This window comes from Meles meles, chromosome 9 (genome assembly GCF_922984935.1).
Source record: "Meles meles chromosome 9, mMelMel3.1 paternal haplotype, whole genome shotgun sequence".
Lineage (NCBI taxonomy): Eukaryota > Metazoa > Chordata > Mammalia > Carnivora > Mustelidae > Meles > Meles meles.
The window spans coordinates 66,508,798-66,534,775 of NC_060074.1; the positions used below are offsets into that span (position 1 = coordinate 66,508,798).

The window sequence follows — 25,978 nt, forward strand, 5'->3', positions numbered from 1 at the left end:
CTAAATTTGAAAGAAAGATCTTTCAAATTTTTCCTTAAAGTATTAAAATACTCATTATCCTATTCTCTAAACTTTCTCCTGTATAATAGAGAAATGCTACAAAATGCAAACATACTTTAACTAAAATAATTTGTGCCTTTACATTGCATTCACAGGAAAACTTAAGATGATAAAGTTGTTACCTTCCAGTTGAATGGGAAAGGCTTTATGTAAACCTAGGTATCTGACCCTTCCAAAAAAAAAGAATAAAATATCATGGTTTCATGACCCCAGCCTTAGGCTTCCCTGAGACCTTATCACCTTCCTCAGTATCCTCCACCTCACAGAATCTGTGTGCTCTTAAGGAGCCAACTTAACAACTGTCCGGACACCACACTAAAGACAACAAGCCCACAATAATTCGGCTCTCTTCAAGCAAACCAAAACAACCATCCCATCTCCTGCCAGAAACGAAGCCAAGCTAGTTCTTCCCTGCGCAGGGTTCTGTTCACTGTTTACTAAGAGCACTCAACACTTCACTAAACTCAGTGGGTAAAGTTACAAAGGGGGAAAAGCAACTTAAACTTGAAAGGCTCTTCTGATAGTCCAGGAATGAGGCAATTAGGGCCTTATCTAATTCAATGGTCCTACCTCTGCTTCATTTCCCGCACTCTTGTTCTAGAAATCCTTTCCTTCTCTGTCCCTTGGGTTCCCGTAACATGGCTAGAGCATTCATGGTTCTCGACCCTGACCCCAAAATCTGCTCCCAGTGACTTATTAACAGCAAAGTTTAAGTGATTTTTAAAGCCCTTCCGTGGGTACTTGCACTCTCAGCAGAAAGTAGGAAGCCCTCAAATGAATGAATTTTCTTTTTTTTTTTAATTTTTATTTATTTATTTGACAGAGATCACAAGTAGGCAGAGAGGCAGGCAGAGAGAGAGGAGGAAGCAGGCTCCCTGCTGAGCAGAGAGCCTGATGCGGGGCTCGATCCCACGACCCTGAGATCATGACCTGAGCCAAAGGCAGAGGTTTAACCCACTGAGCCACCCAGGCGCCCCGGAATGAATTTTCTAATTGTGGCATTTTAAGTATTCTCTAATGCACAAATACCTTCCTCCCCAGCTTGGTGGGGCAGATTTTTGGAGGATAAAGTATCTTATCAGGGCTCCTAACATCGTACCACATGGTACGTGTCTGCCGCCATCTTTGCTGGTGCCAAAAATCTCAGCAGTGAGACAGCATTTCTCCATAAATGCACAGGCCAGTTAAAATACAGTCACAGGGCTTCCCAGGAGAATTTGGTGACATCTCTGCATCAGTACATGTGTCTTAGATTACTCTGGGCTAAAGAAAAAGGTCCTAAAGAAATATTACAAAAGCAATGACTCCAAAGGCCTAGAAGAGACTCAAGATAACAAATGAGCATGATTTATTGAAATACTGCGGTTTGGATTCTTTTGTAAACTGAAACCCCTTACTCTACTATTTGTAACTCAAAGAACTCCTACTAGAAATTGCAAGATTTACCAATTCCACCAATGGGGAATATATGTGCACATGTCCATGTTCACACAATATACATACGTACAACACAGGGAGGCCCAGTGTTAAAAAGCTGGCTGACGAGGGAATCAAATCTAAGTATATTTCCTTTCTTCCATTCAGCCAGTTTGTCTAAAAGGCAACATCTATTCCATAGAGAGTTAAGAGACAAAGCCTGAATAACCATACAGCAGTGTGCTTGATAATAGTACTGTAAAAAAGGAGGGAGGAAGGGAAGATTATTCAGAAGCCAAGAAACATTCCAGAGGTTAAGTCCCTGGTTTTGTACAGCCTGAGTACGTTCTCTTTACCAACATTGTGGCAGGCATGTTATTAAATATCTATGCCTCAGTTTCCTCATCTAAAAATGGGATAATAAGGGGCGCCTGGGTGGCTCAGTGGATTAAGCCGCTGCCTCCGTTCAGGTCATGATCTCAGGGTCCTGGGATCCAGCCCCGCATCTGGCTCTCTGCTCCGTGGGGAGCCTGCTTCCTCCTCTCTCTGCCCGCCTCTCTGCCTACTTGTGATCTCTCTCTCTGTCAAATAAATAAATAAAATCTTTTTTTAAAAAAAGGGGGGGATAATAAGAGCTCTTAAGTTTAATATGAAGATAGAAAAAGGAGTATGATTAGCGTGGCACATTACTAAATGTTCAACAAATGTTCGTGATTGTTGTAGTTTTAGGCAAGTGTTTTCTGATCCTTTAAACTCTGTATTGTCTCCCTTGGAATTTTATAGTTTCTGTTTCATACACATTTGGCTTATACTCTAGCATATCCATACTCGTAGCTGCAAACCATTTGAGAATTTTTAAAACTAACCTGATTATAATAGCTAAATTTTTAAAAAGCTGATTTAATACAAAAGTTTAAATAAATTATCAATTTTATTTTAAATTATACTCTCTTCTGGGGTGCCTGGGTGGCTTAGCCAGTTAAGCATCTGACTTTTTTTTTTTTAAGATTTATTTATTTGACAGATAGAGATCACAAGTAGGTAGAGAGGCAGGCAGAGAGAGAGAGAGGAGGAAGCAGGCTCCCAGCCAAGCAGAGAGCCCGATGCGGGGCTCGATCCCAGGACCCTGGGATCATGACCTGAGCCGAAGGCAGAGGCTTTAACCCGCTGATCCACCCAGGCGCCCCTAAGCATCTGACTCTTGATTTCAGCTCAGGTCATATCTCAGGATCCTGCGATCAAGCTTGCTTCAGGCTTCCAGCTGGGCATGGAGCCTGCTTAAGATCCTCTCTCTCCCTCTCCCTCCACCCTCCCCCACACCTGTACTCTCACACACTCTCTCTCTCAAAAAAGAAATTATGAGACGCTTGGGTGGCGGTTAAGCATATGCCTTCAGCTCAGGTTATGATCCCAGGGTTCTGGGATCGAGTCCTGCATAGGGCTCCTTGCTCAGCAAGAGGACTGCCACTCCCTCTGCTTGTGCTCTGTCTCTCTCTCTCAAATAAATAAAATCTTAAAAAAAAAAAAATTATACTCTGTCCTTAACTAATTCTTATACCAGAAGAAAAATGTATTCAAAATGAACCTGAACTAGAGAAATAGAACTTAAATCACAAAGATAGGCAAGTTTTCAGGCACACATCTATTCTATGCACGTTGAAAAATACATTACTACTTAGTGAAATAAATTAACGCTCTGCAAGCTTATTTCTCTGGTTGATAATAACTGTTTTTAAGACATTTAAACAATACATTTTAGGGGTACTTAAAATGTTTAGTAATAATTAAAAAAAAAAGAAGTCCTGTTTAACTCAATACCACATACCTATACACAGATATCTCAGTCCGAAGAAGTTGACAATGACAATATTTCTTGAATGATGGAGTTAGACAGTATGGAACTACTAAACCCTCATTTTTAAGTGTCTACAATCTAAAAATTCTCACTTTGCCTACAGTGTGGAAATCATTTCTGACTCAATGACATTTTGAAAAAAGCCAAGCATGAAGGAAACAGAGGCCACATCTGACAAGAGGAAAAATCCTTAGCTTTTCATCATATATACTGCTGGCTGTATCAGCACTACAACCATTAAGAAAGGGGGATTCTGGTGTAAAGAAACCAGAGAACAAGAGTATTTCTGGCCACAAAATCAGAGACTCACAGATGCATATACACAGTAATAGATCTCTACTGTGTAAGGTTGAAGGTTAAAAAAGACCTTCAAGTTGAATTCCAACATTCTGCTGGTGCATGCTATGTGCCTCCAATTTTCCCTCTTATCCCCTAGAATGATTTAAAGTAGGCTTATCCACATGATGGTTTGGAGAGAGCTAACCATTTTTCCCTTGATTCTGCTCCTCTCCCAAAGAAACAGCCCCAGTTTTTCCATCATTCCTATGACATAGTTTCGAGTTCTCTTATCATCCTCATTTCTCTCCTCCAAATTCAGTTCAAAGAGTCTATGTCCCTCCCAAAATGCGATCCGCAAAGCTGAACAGATGCTCAGTGTCACCTGAACCAAAGTAGCCTACCCCAGGATTTGCTCCCCTTCCTCTTCAGAAACAGAATCTCCATTTGATTCAGGTGAACAAGGTTTTTTAGCTGAAAGGCTACATTGCCCAGACCTCAGCAAAGTGCGGTCACTTTTAACTGCGGTCGTGATCAAGACTAAAAGTCTTATCAGTGAGATGAAATGCAAGCAGCAGGATTGTACGGGACTTCTAGGAAGTCTCCTTTAAACACAGAAAGCACACCCTTTCTTCTGCTCCTCCATTTCCACTAGCATGGAGCTAGGATGGCTGTGGCTACAGCAGCTGTTTTGGACAATGAGGTGACCTTAAGGGATGGATGCAACCACCACAGGATGGTGGAGCAGGAAGACCACAGGAGTACCAAACCAGCCTTTTGCTGCTAGTTAGGTATGAGAGGAACAAACGTTTGTCTTGTTCAAGCCAAACAAAATCTCTCTACAACAACAGTCCTATCACCTTCTATAGGTGACGGAGTCGCTTTACTCCGATCATGTGGCTCTTTTGACTTTCAACTAAAACAAAGCCTTCTCGAGTTCCTGCTTCCATATGGCTTTGTGCCAGACACAGGATACCAGAGGAGGCAGGCATAACTCTGCATTAGTGGTCCTGTTCTAGAAGAAGCAATAAAATACACACATAAATAATTGTACAAGAGAGGTTTAGATAACATTCAGATGAGATGGAGAAAGGCCCTGTGGAGGAAGGAGCATAGAAGCCATGACACGCGGGTCCGAGGGGAGGGCACGCCTGGCAGATGAAACAAGCTGGAACGGCCAGAGACTGGAACGTGGAAGGCATGTCCAAGAGAGAGACACATCCTTCATCCTGTATCACTGACATATGCCTTCAAATTACAAAGATCTTGAGTGCCTGAGGCAGATTCCCTTTTATGTGAAGTAAAGAAACAAATCTGCAAGATCATATTACCCTCTAAAGCCACTTAGTGCCTCCACGGAATCAATTCAATTCACAAGACATCTATAGAGCACCAACTGCTTGGCGATCAAGTAAGAGTTTCTCATGAAGAGTTTTCTCCTAACCCGTAAATGTGATCATACATTTTCCATTATTTTAAAAAAACACTCAAGAGGTGATACTTTGCCCATATTCTACTAAGTTAGATGAAATGTTTCCAAGAGCCATATTCTGAGATTTAATAAACTATAAGCACACAATACAAATGTATTTCTCCTTTTCCTCCTATAATTGATTGATTGATTGCATTAAGTTGAGTACGTAGTCAATAAAAGTTACAGAATTGAGAGAGTAAGGTATATGGAAATAACAGACTATTACAGTTAAGCATGTAAGATCCAGAACCTCAGTTTGCTCCTTTGTAAAATGGGGATAGAACTTCCCTGGACTAGAACACTAGGGCTATGCTGACTATATCACAGGCATATAGTAGGTTTCAGTAAATGTCAGCTCTTCGTAGTAGTATTATGCCTTCCTTCACTAGCTGTCAACCAAGATGGACCCTCAATAGAGACAATGACCCTCACAGAGACATTGGCATTCAAGGCTAGCCAGCTCCTCGTAGCATGGAACTGTCCTATATATAACATCTGGTTTAGCATTCCTGTCCTCTATCCTCTAAACGCTACTAGCAGTGACACTCGGGCATTATGACGAACACCCCCCCCCCAAAAAAGGCTACACATTTCCAGATGCTCCCTAAGGGAGCTGTACCAACCAGGAATCAATGAGCTAAACCTAAGACATAAAGAGCAGGCCCAGATGGCCAATAAGCTAGAACTGCTTAAGACACAGGGATTCAAGAGGTGCCTGGGTGGCCCAGTCGTTAAGCGTCTGCCTTCAGCTCAGGTCATGATCCCTCAAGGTCCTGGGATCGAGCCCATGTCGGGCTCCCTGCTCAGTGGGGAGCCTGGTTCTGCCCCCTCCACTCCCCCTTCTTGTACTCCCTTTCTCGCTCTCTCTCTCTGTCAAATAAATAATATCTAAAAAAAAAAGAAGACATGGGTAGTTATGAATGTACACAAAATGCATATACATTGAAAAGATATGTCTAATATTCCTATAGATAATGCATCTCAACTTATAAAGCAAATAACAGGAATTATCAAAAAGAGCCACCAATAAAAGCTTTCTCTATATTCCATGGTGGTTCTCTACCTTTCTCATCCCCTCCTGGTCCACAAGTTTAGTTCCACTCTCACCATCTGTCCTTTAACTTAGCTGGTTGATGTGCTTTCCCTCGTTGCAGCAAGCATCATCTTTACAGAACAGTCAGATCACTGCACTTCCCACCTTACATTTCTTCAAAGGCACCAAACTTTGTGACATAGAAAGTCCTCCACAGTCTCACCAGATTCCACCCTTCCATCTCCCACGGATGCACCCTCCTCAAGACTCAGTTCAAAAAGCAAGCTTTGTGATCTCCTCTTGGCCCCCTCAGGTCTACTTGCCTTCATCACTCCTTTCCTGTGCTCCCAAACCTCCATTATAGCACCTGTTGCTGTCATTGTGGCACAATGGTTTATTTAACATGTTTTCTCCACCTGTGTAAACTCTGCATGGGACCAGGTTTGCAGGAAGCAGATACAGAACACATGAAATGGAAATACTGCATCCTTTCAGAAGTTTGGAATTTTCCATAACATGACATTTTAGGTCAGTGCTTTGAAGACCTGAGAAGTGAAGAACAAAACGTTCTTGGGGTCGAAATACAGGTCTAAGGCCTGTCTTTTAACGCTTCCTTGTCTCATAGTTTCACCTACTTTAAAAAAAAAGGGGGGGGGCTGTATTTCTCCCCAGCAAGTTATTTGGATAAAGTATTTGACAAGTGGTTCCTTTATTTCAAAAGACCACAGCATGGTCACTGTTCTGCGGCACTGACCTAACCAAAAGCTGGTCAACTATGAATGATTTCACACCAGGTTCCCTGTGGGGCCAAATGTTTACTGAATGCTCACCAAGTGCCAAGACCTTACATGTTCACAATGTCTTTTAACTATTCTCAGGAGCCTGCAGGGTAGAAATCACTAACACCCACTGCGGAGTCCAAGGAAACTGAAGCTCACAGAGATCAAGTGGTCCAGAGGTACACATCTGGAAAAGTGACCAAGTTAATGCTCTGAACTCCAACCCCAGGCAGTGTCCCAGCACCAGAAAGGATTTGGCAGCAGGTTAACCATGTCCAGGGGAGGCCCTTGAGATTAAGAATCCTTGAGTAGGTGGACAAGGGGCAGTGGGGGCATGGCCAGAGAGCTGCCCAAAGTTTTACTTTGACTTTAAGTTTTTATCACTGACTTCAGTTCATCCCCCAATTTAGGCTACCTTCTGCACCTTCAAGGAAACTCTAAGAATTTTTCATCATAAAATGCAGGTTATTTTAAGATAGAATTTTTAAAAATATATACTAATTCCTCAGAAGTTATTCAACATGCCATATATTCCTTTCTGAAGCAATCCTAAGCAACACTAAATCATCTGTCCTTCCTATCATGCAAATTCCCAGACTGTTCAATGCCTTTCAGAAAATGTGATGGCATATTTAAAGTCATGGGGGGATCATTTTTTTTTTAAGATTTTATTTATTTGACAGAGGTCCCAAGTAGGCAGAGATGCAGGCAGAGAGAGAGGAGGAAGCAGGCTCCCTGCTGAGCAGAGAGCCCGATGCGGGGCTCGATCTCAGGACTCTGGGATCTGAAAGCAGAGGCTTTAACCCACTGAGCCACCCAGGCGCCCCGGGGGGATCATTTTTTAATGTGCCAGCTCATTTGTTTCACTGGAGACCCAGACCAACAAAATCATGTAAGCAGGGAAGAAAATTTTCAACTACAAAGAGTCTAAAAACAACATTTAGTTGTGTATTTCTATGATATTTTAAACTGCAATCAAGTTTTACAGACTAATACAATTGATAAATCCCAATGTTTTTATAAATTCCCTTTAAATATTAGAGCACCTAAGATAGCCATTAATGGTTACTTCTAGCTAAAAGCCAAACTTTTTCACCTTATTATACCTATCATTCAGTATTAAGTTAGAAAAAGAAAACATTAAAGAACTTTAAAGTAAGAGCTTATCCTAAAGTGAGTTTGATCATTTGCTGTTCGCATTCTCCCTTAATATTACTATATACACATTTACTTATTAAGTTTCATTTCCCTAAATGATTCTTTCAAAATCTGCTAAGATGAAGGAGCAAAGCTGCCATTCAGCCTAACTATTCTTTAAAGCCATGTATTAAGAGATACCCTGGTGTGTTCCTCTCAAACTATAGCTACCTTAAGAGTTCTCATTTGTAAAAGTAAGGCTGGCAGGGAGGGAAAGAGATGAGAAGGAGAAAACCTCTAATTTGTCATCAATAAAATAAATCAGGAAACAGCCTTTAATCTCAAGAGTACAATTTGCCATTTATTTACAAAATTGATGGAAATTGTTAACAAGGAGTTAATTGATCTGAGTCACCTGATTACCACAGTTAATTAACCACACTGACTTAATCTTCTTTGAAAACATCAACTAATCATTTCCCAGGTGTCAAGGGGTAAATCGTTAAATAAAAAATAAACCTCTGTACCCCTCTTCAAGGGAGAGTTCTTGAGCATGTTTTCTTTGCAGATTCCAATCTAGCAACAGCCACGTTTGGGTTTCTTTGTGTGTGTGCGTGTGTGTTTATATAGGTATACTAATAGAACTGCCATCTTTCCAGAGTTTTTTCCTTTTATAATAAAGAAAAAGCAGCCTTGCAACTTTACCATCCGTGACATCTGAATTATTTCAAAAATGAACTAAGAACAGTTTTTGAATAAAAATGAACAAAGCAACAGCAACTGAGACTTTCATATGAGAAGTGAGTTTTCAAAAAAACTAACTTCAAAACTTATTTGGAGGGTGTGACCACAAAGAAACTATGTGAGGGAAAGGGGGGGTGGGGGGAGCAGGGTTTTACTGAGCTGTTCTTTTTTTTTTTTTTTTTTAAGATTTTATTTACTTATTTGACAGAGGGAGAGAGAGCACAAGCAGGGGGAGCAGCTGGCAGAGGGAGAGAGAAAAGCTCCTGGCTGAGTAAGGAGCCCCATGCAGGACGAAAGCAGCTGCCTAACCAACTGAGCCACCCAGGCATCCCGTACTGAGCTGTTCTAATCTTGATTGTGGTGATGGTTACACAAATACGTCCATGTAGTAAAACTGACAGAACTGTATACTACACAAAATCCATTTTAGTCTACGTTAATTTTTTAAATAAAATAAAGCAAAGCACTTCATAATGCCAATATTGAAGCCCACGTCTGTGAAAACTGTGAAACCTTATTCCCTTTTTTACAGATAGAAAATTTAAGGCCAACCACTCACCCCACACACCTCAATAAAAAGGGGATGGGGAGGAATCTAAGAAAACCAACATTGTTAGAGAAGATCAGAAAGAATACATCCCATGAGTCTTGTGGCTATCCCGTTCTCAATTAGTAAATCCACTGCTTGTCTCAGAAAAACAAAAAATCTTTTAAAAGCCAATTGTCTTTGATCTGTCAATGCACCGACAGCGCAAGAGGGCTCTGGAGGGAACCAAAGTCCTAGGTCACAGTGACAAATCACGCTTGAACTTGGTCAAGTGAAAGAGCGCAAGGGACTTCATAAAACACCGTTCCCCTTCCCTCGCTTTTTGATTCCTTCCATCATGGCCAAGTATTTGAAAAATAAATCTGGATTACAGTAGGATTTTGTTGCACATATTCACAATCAGCAACAACTATTAAAGAGCTCTTTGATTTCCCTTACAGGAAAGTGAGTGCATTCAATACAAGATGCACCCTGCTTGGCTCAAGTCCCACGTTTTCTCTTGTCTGCACTGCTGGGTTTAATTATTTACAGCAAGAATCTTCTAACTTTCACTGTCTTCCAGTTAGTATGCTCAATTTTTAAACCGTGCATTTTGTTTTTCTCCAGAATCTCAGCCTCCAGTGATTACTTTGCAAATTCTTTCAACACCTCACTGCACCAAATATTAGGGAAGAGGTAAATTTTTATGGCAGAAGTGAACTGGAAAAAAAAATTCAGAGTTCTGGTACATAAAAATTAACCATTTGGCAATTTGACTTGACAAAAAAATCTGTATTTTACCTCACTCATTTGCAAATTATTTTTATGGATTCCATACTAAGAGCAAAACCAGAATTTCCTATCAGCAGTCATCACCTGGTCTACAAAAAGCAGAACTACCATGTGTGTTAAACCAAAAAGCCTCCTCTCCATCTTACCTGGCACTGATGGATCCCTAAGGAATGACTGACTGAGAGTCTTTTTTTTTTTTTAAGATTTTATTTATTTATTTGACAGAGAGAGAGAGATCACATGCAGGCAGAGAGGCAGGCAGAGAGAGGAAGGGAAGCAGGCTCCCTGCGGAGCAGAGAGCCCGATGCGGGGCTTGATTCCCAGGATCCTGAGATCATGACCTGAGCTGAAGGCAGTGGCTTAACCCACTGAGCCACCCAGGCGCCCCTGACTGAGAGAGTCTTACAGCTCTGTTGCTTTTAGGGTCAACCTCTCCTTTCTTCCTAACAATCCTATTTCAACTACAGCTACCTCGAGGAAGGAGAAACATACTAGAAGTTAAGAAGTTCTATCATTGAAATCCATTTTACAGACTGACAGCAGAAATTCCCCATACAGTCATCCTAAGAAAACGCACAAGCAATAAAATATTTTTTTTCTCTAGCAAAGGTGATTTAGGTGACCCAATTATGAGATGAAGTTGACTCCCTTTCAAGACTTTATCTCTCACCTTCTGACATCATCTTCCCTTCTTTCTCCCACATCATAATGTACGAGCTTTGGGTCTCATTCTCACTGAACCTCGCTCTAGAAAACTTTGACAGTGCATTGCTATCTCAACTAAGTCTTTACCTATAGGGATAAACATTTCTGCATTTTAAAGAAGGGCTTCAGGGGGCACCTGGGTTGCTCATTAGGTTCAGCCTCTACCTTCAGCTCGGGTCCTGATCTCAGGGTCCTTGGATCAAGCCCCACATCGGGCTCTCTGCTCATCGGGGAGCCTGCTTCCCCCCCCCCCACCTGCCTCTCTGCCTACTTGTGATCTCTCTGTGTCAAATAAATAAGATCTAAAAAAGAAAAAAATTAAAAAATAAAAATAAAGAAGAGTTTCAGGGGGAAACAATGTCTTATTCCAAAGGACTGGTTATAATGGTGACTGAGTAGATGTCTTTGGCCAGGGTGAGAGATGCTTGGGGACCAAGAGACCTTTCAGCACCTTCAGTCACAGGCAAATGCTTTCCACATCTCTACAGGAGCAGCCTCCTCAGACACAAAGAGACTCCATTCTCACTTGGTTGTTCATTACTTTCTTCTAGGATTTGTAAAGAGAACTTAGTAAGAATTTTTTCCATCAATATTAAAAAACAATAACCTTTAACTCTGTACTTCACTGCCATCCCTAAAAGGAAGTTGGTACAGAGTTCTCTAGCTGGGTGTCATCTTTTGAGTTAAAAGACAAGTAATTACAGAGAAGAGAATATTACTAGATAAGAAATGGTAGCAGAGGAGGAAGCCAGCAGGCAAGAATCAATGGGTACCTAAAGAGTATAGAGGAAAAAAGTAGGTTAAACTAGAAACGTACTCTTCCAAACAATAAGCTCTTTTGGACGGGCCTATGTCACAAGAATCTCTCTATTTTTTATTTTATTTATTTTTTTTTTTTTTTGAGAAAGCAAGCAAGCAGGAGGCAGGGGCAGAGGGAGAGAGAAAGAGAGAATCTTAAGCAAGCTCCATGTCCAGCACTGAGCCCCTCGTGGGGCTCAATCTCACAACCCTGAGATGGTGACCTGAGCCAAAATCAGATGCTTGACTGAGCCACCCAGGCTCTCCTCTCTATCCTGCGATATAACTAGTTACATCATGCCTGGAGCGTAACACTTGATCAACTGTATTGAATAAATGACTGCCAAAGTAGCACAGAAATGTCCACATTTGGGTTGCAAAGGCAGCAGCATCTGAAATGACATCATCCTAATATAATATGAACCATTAAAAGAGGCTTTGTTTGCTTGTGTACAGAGGCACTATCTTCTACTTGCTCCAACTTATCCACAGTTACAATATCTAAGAATAAGGGCTTTGGGTTCAAAAGTTGGTTCCACCACTTAGTAATTGGAGGCATTAAGTAAATTATCACACCTGTCTTTGCCTTGACCCTTTATCCATAAATTCAGACTATTAACGGCAAAGTAGGTAAATTAATACCTATAAAACCCTTAGGACAGCATCAGACATGTAAGCATTCCAAAATATTTATCCATAATTGTTTAGCTCATTCCTGCAACTTCACTACCCATTCAGGGATGTAACTGAACCATGCCTCTACCTCTAATTTACTTGGTCATGGTTGCATATGGAGTTCTCGAAGAATGGGATCTGGAATGAGAAAACTTGTGCCCACAGGACAAGCAGCCATGGGCATTTTTCAGCAGTCTGGGCCTTCTTTGGTTGAGCCCATTTTTCCTTCATTCATCAGGAACAAGACCCATGAATGTCCTGGCTTGACGTGCAATGTTCTTTCCACAGTAGTCCATGCTGCCTCCCTGAGTTGGGAAATCACTCCCCTCTTCAAAGAGGCCCTTTTGTCTGATCAAGGCTGTTTTCACTGTGCTGTGGTCTCAGACAGCTTTCTTTTGTGTTGTTTAAACACAGAATGACAGTCCACTAACAATGTCTAAAAACTTTGCCTTATCTTTGTGTAAAAGTTACTGTATCAAATCTGTTCTAAAACTAGCCTGACCCATTCTGTGTGTACAGGAGATTCTCACAGGGTAACCAAGTGTCTTAAGTGAAAGTTAGAAAAGTTAGAGAGACTAATGCACTATTAGCTACTCTCAAATGCACTGGGAATCATCAGTAGTTGGGGGTCAGCGAGGCAGAGGAAAGGGGAGAGTCAAATGGAGAGAAACAGCGTTGCTAAGCCACTTGTTTTGAGAGAGATAGCAATTTTTTTTTTCTCCATTGGGTCTTTGATGGGGCCCCCAGGAGCCTGGGGGAATTAAGGGCTGGCAATACCAGGGACATGGCCAGGAGCTGACAATGCCCCTTCTTAGCCTTAGAGTCCATGATGGCATTTATCCATTTGTTCAACTTGTATTTATTTATTTAGCCCTATTCTGGATACTAGGAATAAAAGAATGAACAAAAGAGATCTAAAAAAAAGTTCCTGACCTCATGAAATTGAGATATTAGAGAAGGGAAGACAAAAGTAAATCAGTAAACAAGTAAGTTACATACATTGTCTCAGATGGTGAAGAGAGTTAATCAGGAAAGACCGGAGAAGAACACACAGAGGTGACCTACAAGCAAACACCTGTAGGAGGCAAGGAGAGCAAGTCATGCACAATTTGAGGCAAGAGGGCTCAGAAAGAGAAAAAGTTAGTACAGAAGCTGTAAGGGACTCACTATGTTGGTGGGGGGGAGCAAGAATTATCACCATGCCTAGAGCATTGTGAGTGGGGGAGAGGAGAAAAAGGTGAGGTCAGGGAAGTGATGTGAAGGATAGATGGTTAGGGAATTGTAGGTCACTGTAAGGATTTGAACTCTTGACTCTTTATGAGATGGGGAAAAAACACAGACCCATAGCTGGGTCATCAAAAGTCCCCTTCAAGAACTTTCTACATTCACTCAGCTCCGCTGGGGTCCACCTCAGTTACAGAAGGGCACCTTGTCCAAGGTCATGCCCTTACAGGGGGAGGCCACATCTAGTAACTGCAGAAGGCCATTTCAGCCTGACTCAGAACACTCACAGCCAACCCTTGCTCCAGATTCCCCACAACGCTGAGACAGAAGCCTTCTCACAGTTTCACTTCTTCCTCTGCTATTCCTGCTTCTTCCTTTCCCTTCAAAGGTAATGATCTTAATAAACATCAGCGTCTGTTTCTGAACAACCCAATTTGTGTGTGACAGAAGCTACTGGGGCTTTTGAATAGAGGAGTAGCATGATCTAATGGATGTTCTGAACAGGTGCTGAGAGTAGACAGAAGAGGAACAGAACGGAATCAGCATGATCAGTAAGGAAGCTGTTGCAATAATCTAAGTAAGAGTTGACTGTGACTTGGATCAGCATGGTGAAAGGTGAATGGATTCCAGATACATTCTGAAGATGAAAACAATGGGATTTTCCGATGAATTGGATGTGAGGCATAAAAGAAAAAGACGAGTTAAACCAGAGTTCAAGGTTTGGAATCTGCATAAGGATGGGCCAGCCATTTACTAAGGTGGTAAAGTCTATGTCAAAGTAGGTTTAGGGCATTAGTGAAGATCAGGAGTTCAGTTTTGGGTATAATCTAAGACGACTATTGGGCAGCCAAGTGGATATGTCAAATAAGCAGTTGGATATATGGGTCTGGATATAGGGTACTGGTCTGGATGAGAGTCATACATTTAGAAGTTGTCAACATACAGATGATAAAACCATGAGACAGGATGAGTTTCCAAAGAAGTAGGGTAGAAAGAGATGAAAAGTAGTCAGGGAGATGGACAGGAACAAGCGTGAGATACCAAAAAGACAGCAAGCAGAGGCCAGCAAGGAAAGATGGAAACCAGGAGAATATGGTTTCTTAAAAGCCAAATTCCGTGTTTTGCGGAGGAAAGCAGGATACACTGTGTCTAATCCTGTTGATCAGTTAAATAAAACAAGAACTGAGAATGGATTATTGGGATTTAACGACATAGGGATCATTAGTGACCATGGCCAAAGATGTTACCTATCAAAAGTGGGAGCTAAAACTTGAATGGTATGGATTTGAGAAAAACTGGAGGAAAGAAATTATAGTGGATATGGACAAATCTGGGAAGGAATTTTGCCATAAAGAACAACAAAGAAAACAGGGTGACAGAAAGGAATGTGGGTCAAAGAGAGGAGACTATTAGTGAGATGAGATGGAATTCAATCTAAAACATGAATGAATGGCTTGAACTTCAGAGCATGGAAAACTTCATCCACAGTAACAGGCGGGAAGATAGAATAGATGGGCAGAATGCATGCAGGTGATGACGGCTGAGTTATGGGAGTTTGTGGAGTTCTCCTCTGGCTGCTTCTATTTTCACGTTTGTAAGAAGCAATGTCATCTGAGCAGGTGGTGTTGGAAGGTTGAAGAAAGAGATGTAAGGAAGTAGGAAAGCAAATGGCCTAGCCAGGAATCAAGTCTGAGGTTGAGATTAGTTTCATAAATTTATCGTGAGACCAGTCAACACAGTTTTGTGTTTTTCTCCTGCCACATTTAGCTACAGCAATGCAGATGTGGAGTCTTAGATTTAGCCAGGACTGCGCTTTTGCAGAGCACAGGAGAGCAAGACAAGGGGGCCCTACAGGCAAGGAAGTGATGTTAATGATGAGTCACAAAAATGTAAGCCGAGGAAATAAATAAAATGCAGGATTTGAGGGATAGCACAGAGGTGGTAGGATCACGGACTCTAAGTCCCATTGGGGTCAACAAAGAATTGGGCTTAGGATATAAAAGAAACGAGCTACAAGGTTTTCTGACACTCACATTCCAAACATGGGATAGATGGCTGCTTTAGACGCCAGCAGACTCTGTCGGGATACCCTGGGATAAATTGAAGAGCGATTACAGTGGTTATAGATAAATCTGTCTGATTTGGGTAAGAAAGGGTTAGAAGACTTCCAACTGCCGTTCAGCTCAAAGGATCTAAGGTTCTTAGAGTGTGAAGAAGGACTTCAAGGGTGTCCAGGGAAAGAGCAAAGAATACAATTAAGACATAAACAGAGGCTCTAGGGAGCGGCAGTCATGTCAGCCAGGAAAGGAGATGCCCAGGAATGGGGGAGGCTCTAGATACGAAAGACTAGTTTTCCTTCTTACTGTAGCTCCCTTGTAACATCCCATCCAAAAGAAAGCACGGATTTAACCAAGTGTCCTTAACTGCCACTGGAAGAAATTTTCAGTGGCACGTTAGTATACCTTTAGTTACAAAACTAAGAAATGAAAGGCTACCTAGATCAGTTGTTCCCAAATTGTCTGGTCCTCAGAAACAACCAGAAACTCTTTAAAAACAGATGTCCATCCTCCTGATTTAATAAGTATGGGTTTTGGCCTAAGAATCTCTCTACTTTTCAAAGCTCCCTAGGTGATTGTGATGATATACCAAGTTGTGAGAACTGGCTGACTTCTATCTAGGGTCTCTAGAAGTTAGAGCATTCTGTAAGCTGTTATGAAATAATGCTTTTCCAAACATAACCAAAATCTCACAGGTGAACTGCCCTTAGATATGATCAAGACAACATGTAGCCCTATTTGCTCTGGCAGCTGTGGTAGTAATAGGGAAGCCAGACTGAAAACAAAGCTGAAATCTAGAAGAGAGTGGAGTCAAGAAAAACACAAAGAAAGAGAACTGGAGCCCTGAATGCCCCACACCTGAACCCCACTCTGCCTCAGAATTTTCTAATTAACATGAGCCAATAAATACCCTTTATTGTTTAAGTCAGTTTGAGGTGGGTTTTTGGTTTCTGGTTTCTCACAACAAAGAGTATCCTCTACACCCTTCCCCACATCAAAATTAAACCAGTGTGGAAGAACATGTTGACATTTTCTCCTCTCCTTTAACAAGATTATACCGTGGGTAAGACTGACATATTTCTGGGGCGCCTGGGTGGCTCAGTGGGTTAAGCCGCTGCCTTCGGCTCAGGTCATGATCTCAGGGTCCTGGGATCGAGTCCCGCATCGGGTTCTCTGCTCAGCAGGGAGCCTGCTTCCCTCTCTCTTTCTCTCTCTGTCTACTTGTGATCTCTCTCTGTCAAATAAATAAAATAAAAAAAAAAAAGACTGACATATTTCAGATTTAAAACAACAACAACAAAAACTTCCATTCTTAAATTCAACTTTATTTGAATATTTTCCTATGAAACAAATTATTTTGATTTTTCAGCCTTTACTCAATCAAGCTTCTCCTTGTTAATGAGATAAAAACCAAAAACTGGACCCAAAGCACAAGCAAATCTCTGACATGATAGGACAGGATGTTTTTATATGGGAATTCCAGAAAGTCTAGTGTAACAGAATTGTAGTTTACTGTCTTCTTCCCCTTTTTCATGTTTCCTTAACACCTGCTGGGCTGTCAAAAGTAGGTATGTTGTTACTTAATGTCAATCAGTAGATTAGTGAGTAAAGACTTATTGTCAAGGTTACTAAGAAAGAATCTTCATGTGTTACTGACTGATAGTACATAAACTTAAAGGAGACCTCTAGTACTGCTTACAAACTTGGATCTCGAGATCTGGACAATAACAAGTCACTGTATCCATGGTAACAGTGGCTTAACTTTTCAATGCACAGAATGGTAATTACATTTCCTCCTTTCATTCATTTCTCCCTGTTCCCAATAACCTTGGGGGTCAGGCATGACCTGAGGGCTAATGACTAAAAGCATAAAGCTTTCAACATGAAACTTCACTGTCTAACCTGTCACCTTTCTTGGAGAGACTTATTATTTCCTTACATTGTGTTTTGGCACTGTCCTAAGTCAAAAGTACCCGTATCTTACTTTTGGAATGATAATGTTTCTAGTTTCTCAGCACGTGCTATTAGAAATAAGACTTAAAGACCAGCAAAATAACTAACCACTGGCATGGAATGCATATATTTGGCATTTCTGAATTAATCCAAGGAGGTATGAAAGACACCTGCTCTACCATTTACGGAAGCAGTCCTCAGGTTAAATGCTGAAGACCCTTGGATTTGCACCAAGATGTATTCTGTCTCCATAGAAGCGTTTCAGTATGTCTCCAGACCCTCCTCTCCTCTTTCTTTACACCCCATTCTCATAGCCAAGGCCTCCTGCCTGCAAAAGAGACAAAGTCTTAAGAATATAAACAAGAGAGCAGAGTTAGTTGGGAAAGGAGAAAGGGCCTAGGATTCACTGAAAAATGAAATCACACAGTGGACTCAAGAGCTCCTGTACTCTGCTCTTTAAGTTTATTTTCCAGAACTTTCCTGTCCACCACAAGTTCTGCTCCAAGTAACACTCCTTTAAGCTACAAGTAAACCTCTACAGGTAAACCTTCTAAGAAGTTCTTTTTTCCCCTGTTCTCCTAAACTTAAAGCTGTAACATGGTCACAGGAACACAGAGCATCATGTCTTTTGCCTTAATATTTTCAATACTTTTCCCCTTTCAATTCACTGAGTTATCCCTGAACAGTGTGCTCTTGAGAAATTTCTATAGCCTTCTAAGTCTGGGTGGCTCAGTGGATTATGCCGCTGCCTTCCGCTCAGGTCATGATCCCAGGGTCCTGGGATCGAGCCCCGAGCCGCGCATCCGGCTCTCTGCTCCACAGGGAGCCTGCTTCCTCCTCTCTCTCTGCCTGCCTCTCTGCCTACTTGTGATCTCTTTCTCTGTCAAATAAATAAATAAAATCTTAAAAAAAAAAATAATAACATCAGTTGGTTTTACCTGATGAGGTGTCCTAGACACGTGTTGTTTTTGGAGCCCAGCCTCTGTTCACCTACCTGGTCACTCTCCCCAATTTCCCTTTGTAGTCCAACCTTAGTGCACGACTTCCAGGACCAAGCATATACCCAAGCCTAAGCCATGGACACACTTCATACCATGGATACAGTGACTGGTTCTCCAATGAGTCTGTGACCTAAGAGCCCAAGATGCAACTAAGACTTTTGCTGGGAACAATTAAGACAAAAACTCTTTGTTTTTCCCTAGTGGTCATGACATGAAAGGATGCGGCTCCAGGAGCCACTGACAGCCATCTTAGAACAGTAAAGAAAACACTTGAGAACAGAGTCATCCCAGAGTTAGGAGATAGAGAAACCAGATCAGTCTTATATAGTCTGAGCCCCCATTTTATATTATGTTGAGTCAAAAGAAATTGCCAATATTCGGCTGCCTAGAAAAACAGCAATCCCATATGGTTCAACCTAATAGCTTTACCTTTTCAATTACGTATTTCAATAAACTTCCTTTTTGGCTCCAAGCAGTTTAGAGTTCTGTCATTTACAAACCTAAGTGTCTAGACTAATATGTAAAGTTGTGGCCACTAAAATGATAAACCAGGGGTGCCTGGGTGGCTCAGTGGGTTAAGCCTCTGCCTTCAGCTCAGGTCTTGATCTCAGGGTCCTGGGATCCAGCCGCACATCAGGCTCTCTGCTCAGCAGGGAGCCTGCTTCCCCCTCTCTCTCAGCCTGTCTCTCTGCCTACTTGTGATCTCTCTCTCTGTTAAATAAATAAATAAATCTTTAAAAAAATAAAATGAAATGATAAACCAGCATGCACAGATGCATCAAAGAACCACCTGTGTTAAAAAGAAAACAAAAAACAAAAAAACCCACAAGATACTATCTTCTTCTCAAATGTGAAAAAAAGTTAAATTCTTGAAGAGGTTAATAAATATGGATAGAAATATATATGTGAGCCCTCACAATCTATGAAACATTTCACACTAATCTCACTTAATTGGCATAACTACCCTTTAAGGTAGATATGTGCCCATTTTACAGATAAGAAAACTGACCTGAACAGTTGAGTATTGTCCTGAATTTCCCACATAGTAAATGGCAGAGTCAAGATTCAAACCCAGATCCTCTAACTCTAAAATCTCACACTCTTCCCACTTCATTTCACCATACTGAGATTGTGAAAAAATTGCTTAGGAAACATTTGCATGGACCCCAACAGAACACATGAAGTATCAAAGAAATGTCTCTGGAACTGCCATCTGGCGTCCCCACGTGTGTGCGCCTAATCTCAGCTGGTCTGCCAGGAGACCCCCTGAGCGCCAACCCCTAGTCCCCTATGCAGTCCCATTTCTGCTCCAACAAGATGAAAGAAACTATCATGAACCAGAAGAAACTCAACAAACTGCAAGCACAAGTGCGCATTGGTGGGAAAGGAACTGCTCGCCAAGAGAAGTTGGTTCATAGGACATCTACAGCAGATGATAAAAAACTTCAGTTCTCCTTAAATAAGTTAGGGGTAAACAATATCTCTGGTTTTGAAGAAGTGAGTATGTTCACAAACCAAGGAACAGTGATCCATTTTAACAACCCCAAAGTTCAGGCATCGCTGGCAGCGAACACTTTCACCATCACAGGCCATGCTGAGACAAAGAAGCTGATGGAAATGCTACCCAGTATCTTAAACCAACTTGGTACAGACAGTCTGACTAGTTTAAGACGACTGGCTGAAGCTCTGCCCAAGCAATCTGTGGATGGAAAAGCACCACTTGCTACCGGAGAGGATGATGAAGATGAAGTTCCAGATCTTGTGGAGAATTTTGATGAAGCTTCCAAGAATGAAGCAAACTGAATTGAGTCAACTTCTGCAGAAGATAAAACTTGAAGAAGTTACTGGGAGCTGCTATTTTGTATTATGACTGCTCTTTAAAATTTTGTTCACAGATCGGATAAAATCTACATCTCTAGTATTTTCAAGCCCAAGCCCCTTGCACACTGCAGCTCAGTTTTTGCTTATATATAATTCATTCTTTGTAGCTAATTAAGCTGAAGAAGCCTGGGGATAAAGTCTGAAACAAGATTAATAAAGTTCTTTGCTTAGGGAAAAGAAAAAAAAAAAAAAAGAAATGTCTCTGATGTTTCAAAACAACAACCAATACGTCCATTTTAAAACCATTTTAAGGGGCGCCTGGGTGGCTCAGTGGGTTAAAGCCTCTGCCTTCGGCTCAGGTCATGATCCCAGGGTCCTGGGATCAAGCTCCACATCAGGCTCTCTGCTCCGCGGGGAGCCTGCTTCCTCCTCTCTCTCTGCCTGCCTCTCTGCCTAGTTGTGATTTCTCTCTGTCAAATACATAAAATAAAAAAAAAAAAATTAAAAAAAAATAAATAAAATAAAACCATTTTAAAACTTGGGCTGAAACATGTCAAATCTTTCTAACATTGGTGAGATCCTGGCCAGGGTTCTTAGAACTTGACACCATTATTGTAAATTTTTAAATTAAATACTTTTATTTAATAAAATAAAACCTGTCAGTGTTCTCAGAGTACCTGCTTAGAGAACATACAATGATCAATTACCATGAATTAAGACTAAAAACCTGGGGCACCTGGGTGGCTCAGTGGGTTAAGCCTCTGCCTTCGGCTCAGGTCATGATCTCAGGGTCCTGGGATCCAGCCCCGCACCAAGCCCGGCATCGGGCTCTCTGCTCAGTGGGGAGCCTGCTTCTCTCTCTGCCTGCCTCTCTGCCTACTTCTCTGTCTGGTCTGTCTGTCAAATAAATAAATAAAGTCTTTAAAAAAAAAAAAAAAGACTAAAAACCTATTCATGTAGCAGTCTGTACTATGAAACCTGAAAACCTAGGAATATGCTTTGATGGCCCAAGATTTTTGAAAAATGGATCTACAGGTATGGTCTTTGGAAGCTGGAGCACTGACATGGAATAAATTCTGGACCAAGATGAAAACACATGGCTATATTAACCTATCCTCTTAGACTTTGAGATTTCTCTAAGACCTGAGGTGAGATATGTGACCCATCCAATTTTTTTTAAGAGAACTGACCAAGGTAATCTTTTCATCATACTTTCCTCGTATGTCAGGTCAGAATCAACAGAAAAGCAATCTACAGGCCTCCTCAACCAACCAGGCTGAGGACATTCCAAGCACATGTATCTAAAAATGATCAATCAGAAGGACACAAAGAGGAGACTGGGTTTAGATCTTAGCTCTAAGCTTGGCAACATGCCCTTAGGCAAAGGGCTTCACCACCCCTCTTTCACTCCATTCAGCCCCTTTCTTCTTCCCTCCAGGGTTTAGTTGCTTATCTATAAAATAATGCAAGTAGACCAGCTGATAGCTAAGATTTCCTCCATCTGTAAAAGTCTAAGTTTCTATTAGAACAGACAGGCACAAGATTGCATCAGGGAGTTTGAGCAGAAGCCCTATAAAAACTGGCCAGGAGGGGCGCCTGGGTGGCTCAGTGGTTTAGGCCACTGCCTTCGGCTCAGGTCATGATCTCAGGGTCCTGGGATCGAGTCCGCATCCGGCTCTCTGCTCGGCAGGGAGCCTGCTTCCCTCTCACTCTCTCTGCTTACCTCTCTGCCTACTTGTGAACTCTCTCTGTCAAATAAATAAATAAAACCTTTAAAAAAAAAAAAAAAAAACTGGCCAGGAAGAACTTCAAGCAGAGGGGGGGAAAAAGCCAACTGCTGGTAAGTAAAAGCAGCAGTGGTATCAGAGATGTAACAGAACCAAAATGTTGCAGACACAAAATGTTGCATGCTTGTTACCAGCCCCAGAATCCTTTTAAATATGTAAACTTCACCTGAAGATGTAATTGTCATAAAGTTGATACTAACTGTAAAAGGCATAACCAAGCCTCTATTGGAGGAAAGAATGTAACTTTAAGATCAATACCATTTTCTCAAAAAACCTTCCAGCATATCCTGAGAGCTGGGAATTCCTCAAATAAATGTTAGTGAAACATGCCTAAGACTTCCATATGCGCACTGATAAATTAGAAATATGAATAGTAAGCTCAAAAGAATGTTACCTTTAGTAACTCAATATAATAGCTGCTAGTTATGATCATTGTCTATAGGCCTTACTCCTTCCGCCCTTTTATCTCTTTATGTTAATAAATGCCACTGAACAGATTCCTCCTGTTATCCCATCAATTTGGCAATCAGCAATCTGAGCCAAGAAAGTTTCCTGACTTCCCCAGAGGTCACAGAGCAGAAAGTGTAGAGCCTTTGCTGAAACCCAGACAGCTTGGCCCCAGAGCTAAGTCAGGCTCTCCAAATTTTTCTTAAAAAGCATTATGCAAAATATCAAGAATACACAAATAATTTTAGCTATAGATATGCTATAATTTTTATAAAGACTAACCATAAAATACTCAGAGTTCTTTTCCAATATCCAAAGATGCAAACCTTGCAGGAAGATCTTACCTAGAATGTGTGCTAAAATAAGGACATTTACAAGGTCGTCACACTCTACCTGAATAGTGTCAATACAACAGGAATCTAGAAATCTCCTTAACCTTCCAGGCTGAGGATATTCAGAGGACAAGGAGGAAGACTGGGAGTGAGGATACCTGGGATAAGGTGATAGAAACCTGAAAGAATTTCTGAAAAAATTGGTTATGGCACAGCAGGTAGATTTTACCTTCTGTGGCAAAGACACCAGTCAGTTTCTTTAGAAACCTTACACATGGGTAGTAACCTAGGGAGCATGACATTTTTAGTACAAAAGAAAAGAGGGAAATAGAGGAGAGTCACATACTATAGCAGTGAAATTGTACCCTCTCTTGGACTGGCCTCACAACTCTGCCCACAGTATGACCTGGGACAAATTACTTCATTGCCCAGTGCCTCCATTTCCCATTAGTAAAATAGGGTTTGTAAGAATACTGATGTCAAAGTATTATAAAGATTAAATATCAGTAAGTATAAAGCACTAAGAACAGGGTCTGCCACATATGTAAGTGTATGATATGTAACTCTTACTGTACGTAATATTATTAATTATTATCGGAGAGGCATGGATGTAGACTACTAACAAGAGTAAGTACAGTTTATTTGGTGACTAAACCATCAACCCAGGGGAGAAAGTATCTGTTTGATTGTATGGGGACAATCCAGATGTATCCCAGATGAACCCGGACAAGATTTCTTTTTGCCAGGCACCGACAGGAGCATATAGTAAATCCTAAGGCTATATTTAGGACATAAGATGTATATCACCGTAAGCACTGCAGCAAACCCACCACAATAATAATAAATCCTCTTTCTGTGTTAACAACACTGAGAAAAGGTGTTCAAAACAAGAATTATTAAGTCTCCCCCGCCTCCCCTCCCTTTCCAAAGATTTTTACAAGACCAGTGAGGTTTGCTTGCGTTTCCAAACTTCTCAGGAAATCTGAAATGGGTACTGCTAGGAGTTGCTGTATAATTACTTAGTTGATTCCCTCTAAGGAGCTTACACTAAGAATTGAGGAAAGAAAGCAGATTAACCATTTGAATACATGCCACGGCCCATCCACAGGCTTTTCCCTCTCCTCCATAAATGGGGGCTTCTACAGTCCCTACCCGTCAACCCCAATATGTGATGCAGGAAAATCAATTTATTGCCTTGGCTAATCCTACAACAATAGGGGTTTCATTTTCATTGTAGGGCAATTAAGTTGTCCGACGGGAAGGAAGGAGCAGGAGGGGAAAGAAGTGGGGGGGAGAACTCTCCCGTCCCCACAGACAGATTAGTCCCTGCGGAGGCAGCAGCGTCCGTCCTGTCTGTCTGGTGGTCGGTCACACGCAGCTCCGGGCTGCTACCTAGCAACGCAAAGCCTGGAGAGAGCTCGCGGGTTCCCCTGCCTCCTCCTCGCCCTTCCCATTCATCCCCGGTCGGTCTTCCCCCCACCCCGCCCCCCGCTTCCCCAGTCCGCGCGCTACTTTCTATCTGTCTTCAAATTCCCTCTCTCCCTTCTCTCCCTTTTCATTCCTACTGGTCTTCTCTCTCCTCTTCCCCCTTACTGTTTTTATCCCCTCCACTTCTTCCTCCCTTTCTTCTCTGCCTGTTTCCGTAAAAATGTAAACTCTAGCAACTTGAGAGAATTTTTAAGTGCTTCATCCCAGAAACTTTCTCCGTCCGAGCCCTCAAATCTCTGGCCGCACAGACGGGGCCTCATTCATCAACACAAAAGCCCCCACCTCCCAGTTGAAAAGGAAAACCCTTCAAAGAAAATGCCCCAGTATCTCTGCTGTTCTCTCGGCCAATCCCGCCTCCCGGCCTTATCTCGGCTCGTAAATGATCTGTATCGAGATGCGGTCTCTTGAGGGTCAAAGTGGGACCAAGTTTCACTGAGGAAAAGAAGGGGGGAGTGCTCTAGCCCGCCAAGGGATCTCCCCCGCTGAGCGCTGCAGGTGGAACACCGCGCACGGAGAACCGCGGGGAATCCCTCAGGCCCCCACAAAACAAATCAGTATGGGGAGCAGACTGCGCACTGGCTGGGAAAACCTTAGTCTCCGGGTTCCAACTGCGGAGTACTTTCGAGAGGGTCGGGAGAAAGTCCCGTGGGAACAAAGACGGGGTCCCCATGGGGTGCGCTGTCACCGAAACCGGCGGAGCTACTTTCTCAAGTTTGCGGCTGCTCAGTTGCCGGGCGGGCGGAGGGGTGCTCCAGCTATCCCCTCGCTGAGCAACCTGAGCGCCCCGCGGGGAGCCGCTCCAGTGCCGCCGCCCTGCCCTGGCCCCTGTCCGGCCGCGGTCCCCTCAGTGCGCTTACGAACCCGACCCCTGCCACTGCCGGTTAAGTCCGGAGCTCTGCGCGGAATTCCGGCCAGCGAGAGCTTACCTTGGCCACTGGCCCGCCCCAGGCAGGCGGCAAAAACCAGCAGCAACGCGCACGCCACCGCCGTCGCCCCGCGCTCCATCCCCGAGACTATCCGCCGCCCCGGCATTGCCGTTCCTTCCCCCGGAGGTGGGCGCGCGTAACACACAGCACCCGCCGCGCCTCTGCTAGCGAGCGCTCCCGGGGGCCTGCACCCCTGCAGGCTCCTAGTGGGGGAAAGCCGAGCCGGGCGCCGAGACAACCCGTTTTCTAGCCGCGCCAGTCCCCACCCTCCAGACCGTGCATAAAGCCCTGGAGACCCGACCGCCCCGGAACTAGCATGCGGGAATCCAGCGGGGCAGGCCCCCTGCCGCCCGGCCCGCCCCCTGCACTTTGCAGCCCTGGGAGGAGTAGGGACTCGAACACACGTGCGCTCACACATGCACAGTTCTCACGCGCGCGCACTCACGCTCGTCCTCCTACAGCCTCACACACGCAGTCCAACTCCTCACTGTCACACAACCTGACGGTCTCGCACGCTCACTCGCGCGCCGGCACACACATTCCTAGGACACACGTGCGCGTAGTCCACACTCACACAAACACTGACATGTGCACGCACACTTCGCAATTACACATCCTACGTTTACACACTCCTCGCAGTCTCACACTCACATGGGAACACTCGCCCGACAC

At 42.8% G+C, this 25,978-nt stretch overlaps 2 protein-coding genes across 5 annotated transcripts in view; one reads left to right on the plus strand and one right to left on the minus strand.

Annotated features, from left to right (window-relative positions):
- Positions 1–25,533, minus strand: part of LRP2 (LDL receptor related protein 2) — a 209,281-nt gene extending 183,748 nt beyond the window's left edge. For all 3 annotated transcript variants that reach the window (XM_046019204.1, XM_046019203.1, XM_046019202.1), the window contains exon 1: positions 25,307–25,533. In XM_046019204.1, the coding sequence (XP_045875160.1) occupies positions 25,307–25,412 (106 nt within the window). In that variant the 5' untranslated portion in view covers positions 25,413–25,533. The remainder of the gene's footprint in view (positions 1–25,306) is intronic.
- LOC123950785 (transcription factor BTF3-like) lies at positions 19,823–20,318 on the plus strand. Of its 2 annotated transcripts, XM_046019206.1 has the most exons (2): positions 19,823–20,204; positions 20,262–20,318. In XM_046019206.1, exons 1-2 carry the CDS (start codon positions 19,823–19,825, stop codon positions 20,306–20,308), a joined length of 429 nt encoding a protein of 142 aa, XP_045875162.1. In that variant the 3' UTR covers positions 20,309–20,318. The 2 variants fall into 2 exon arrangements, with proteins under 2 accessions (XP_045875162.1, XP_045875161.1); XM_046019205.1 differs by having other exon boundaries at positions 19,823–20,318.
- Positions 25,534–25,978: the final 445 nt, after the last annotated feature.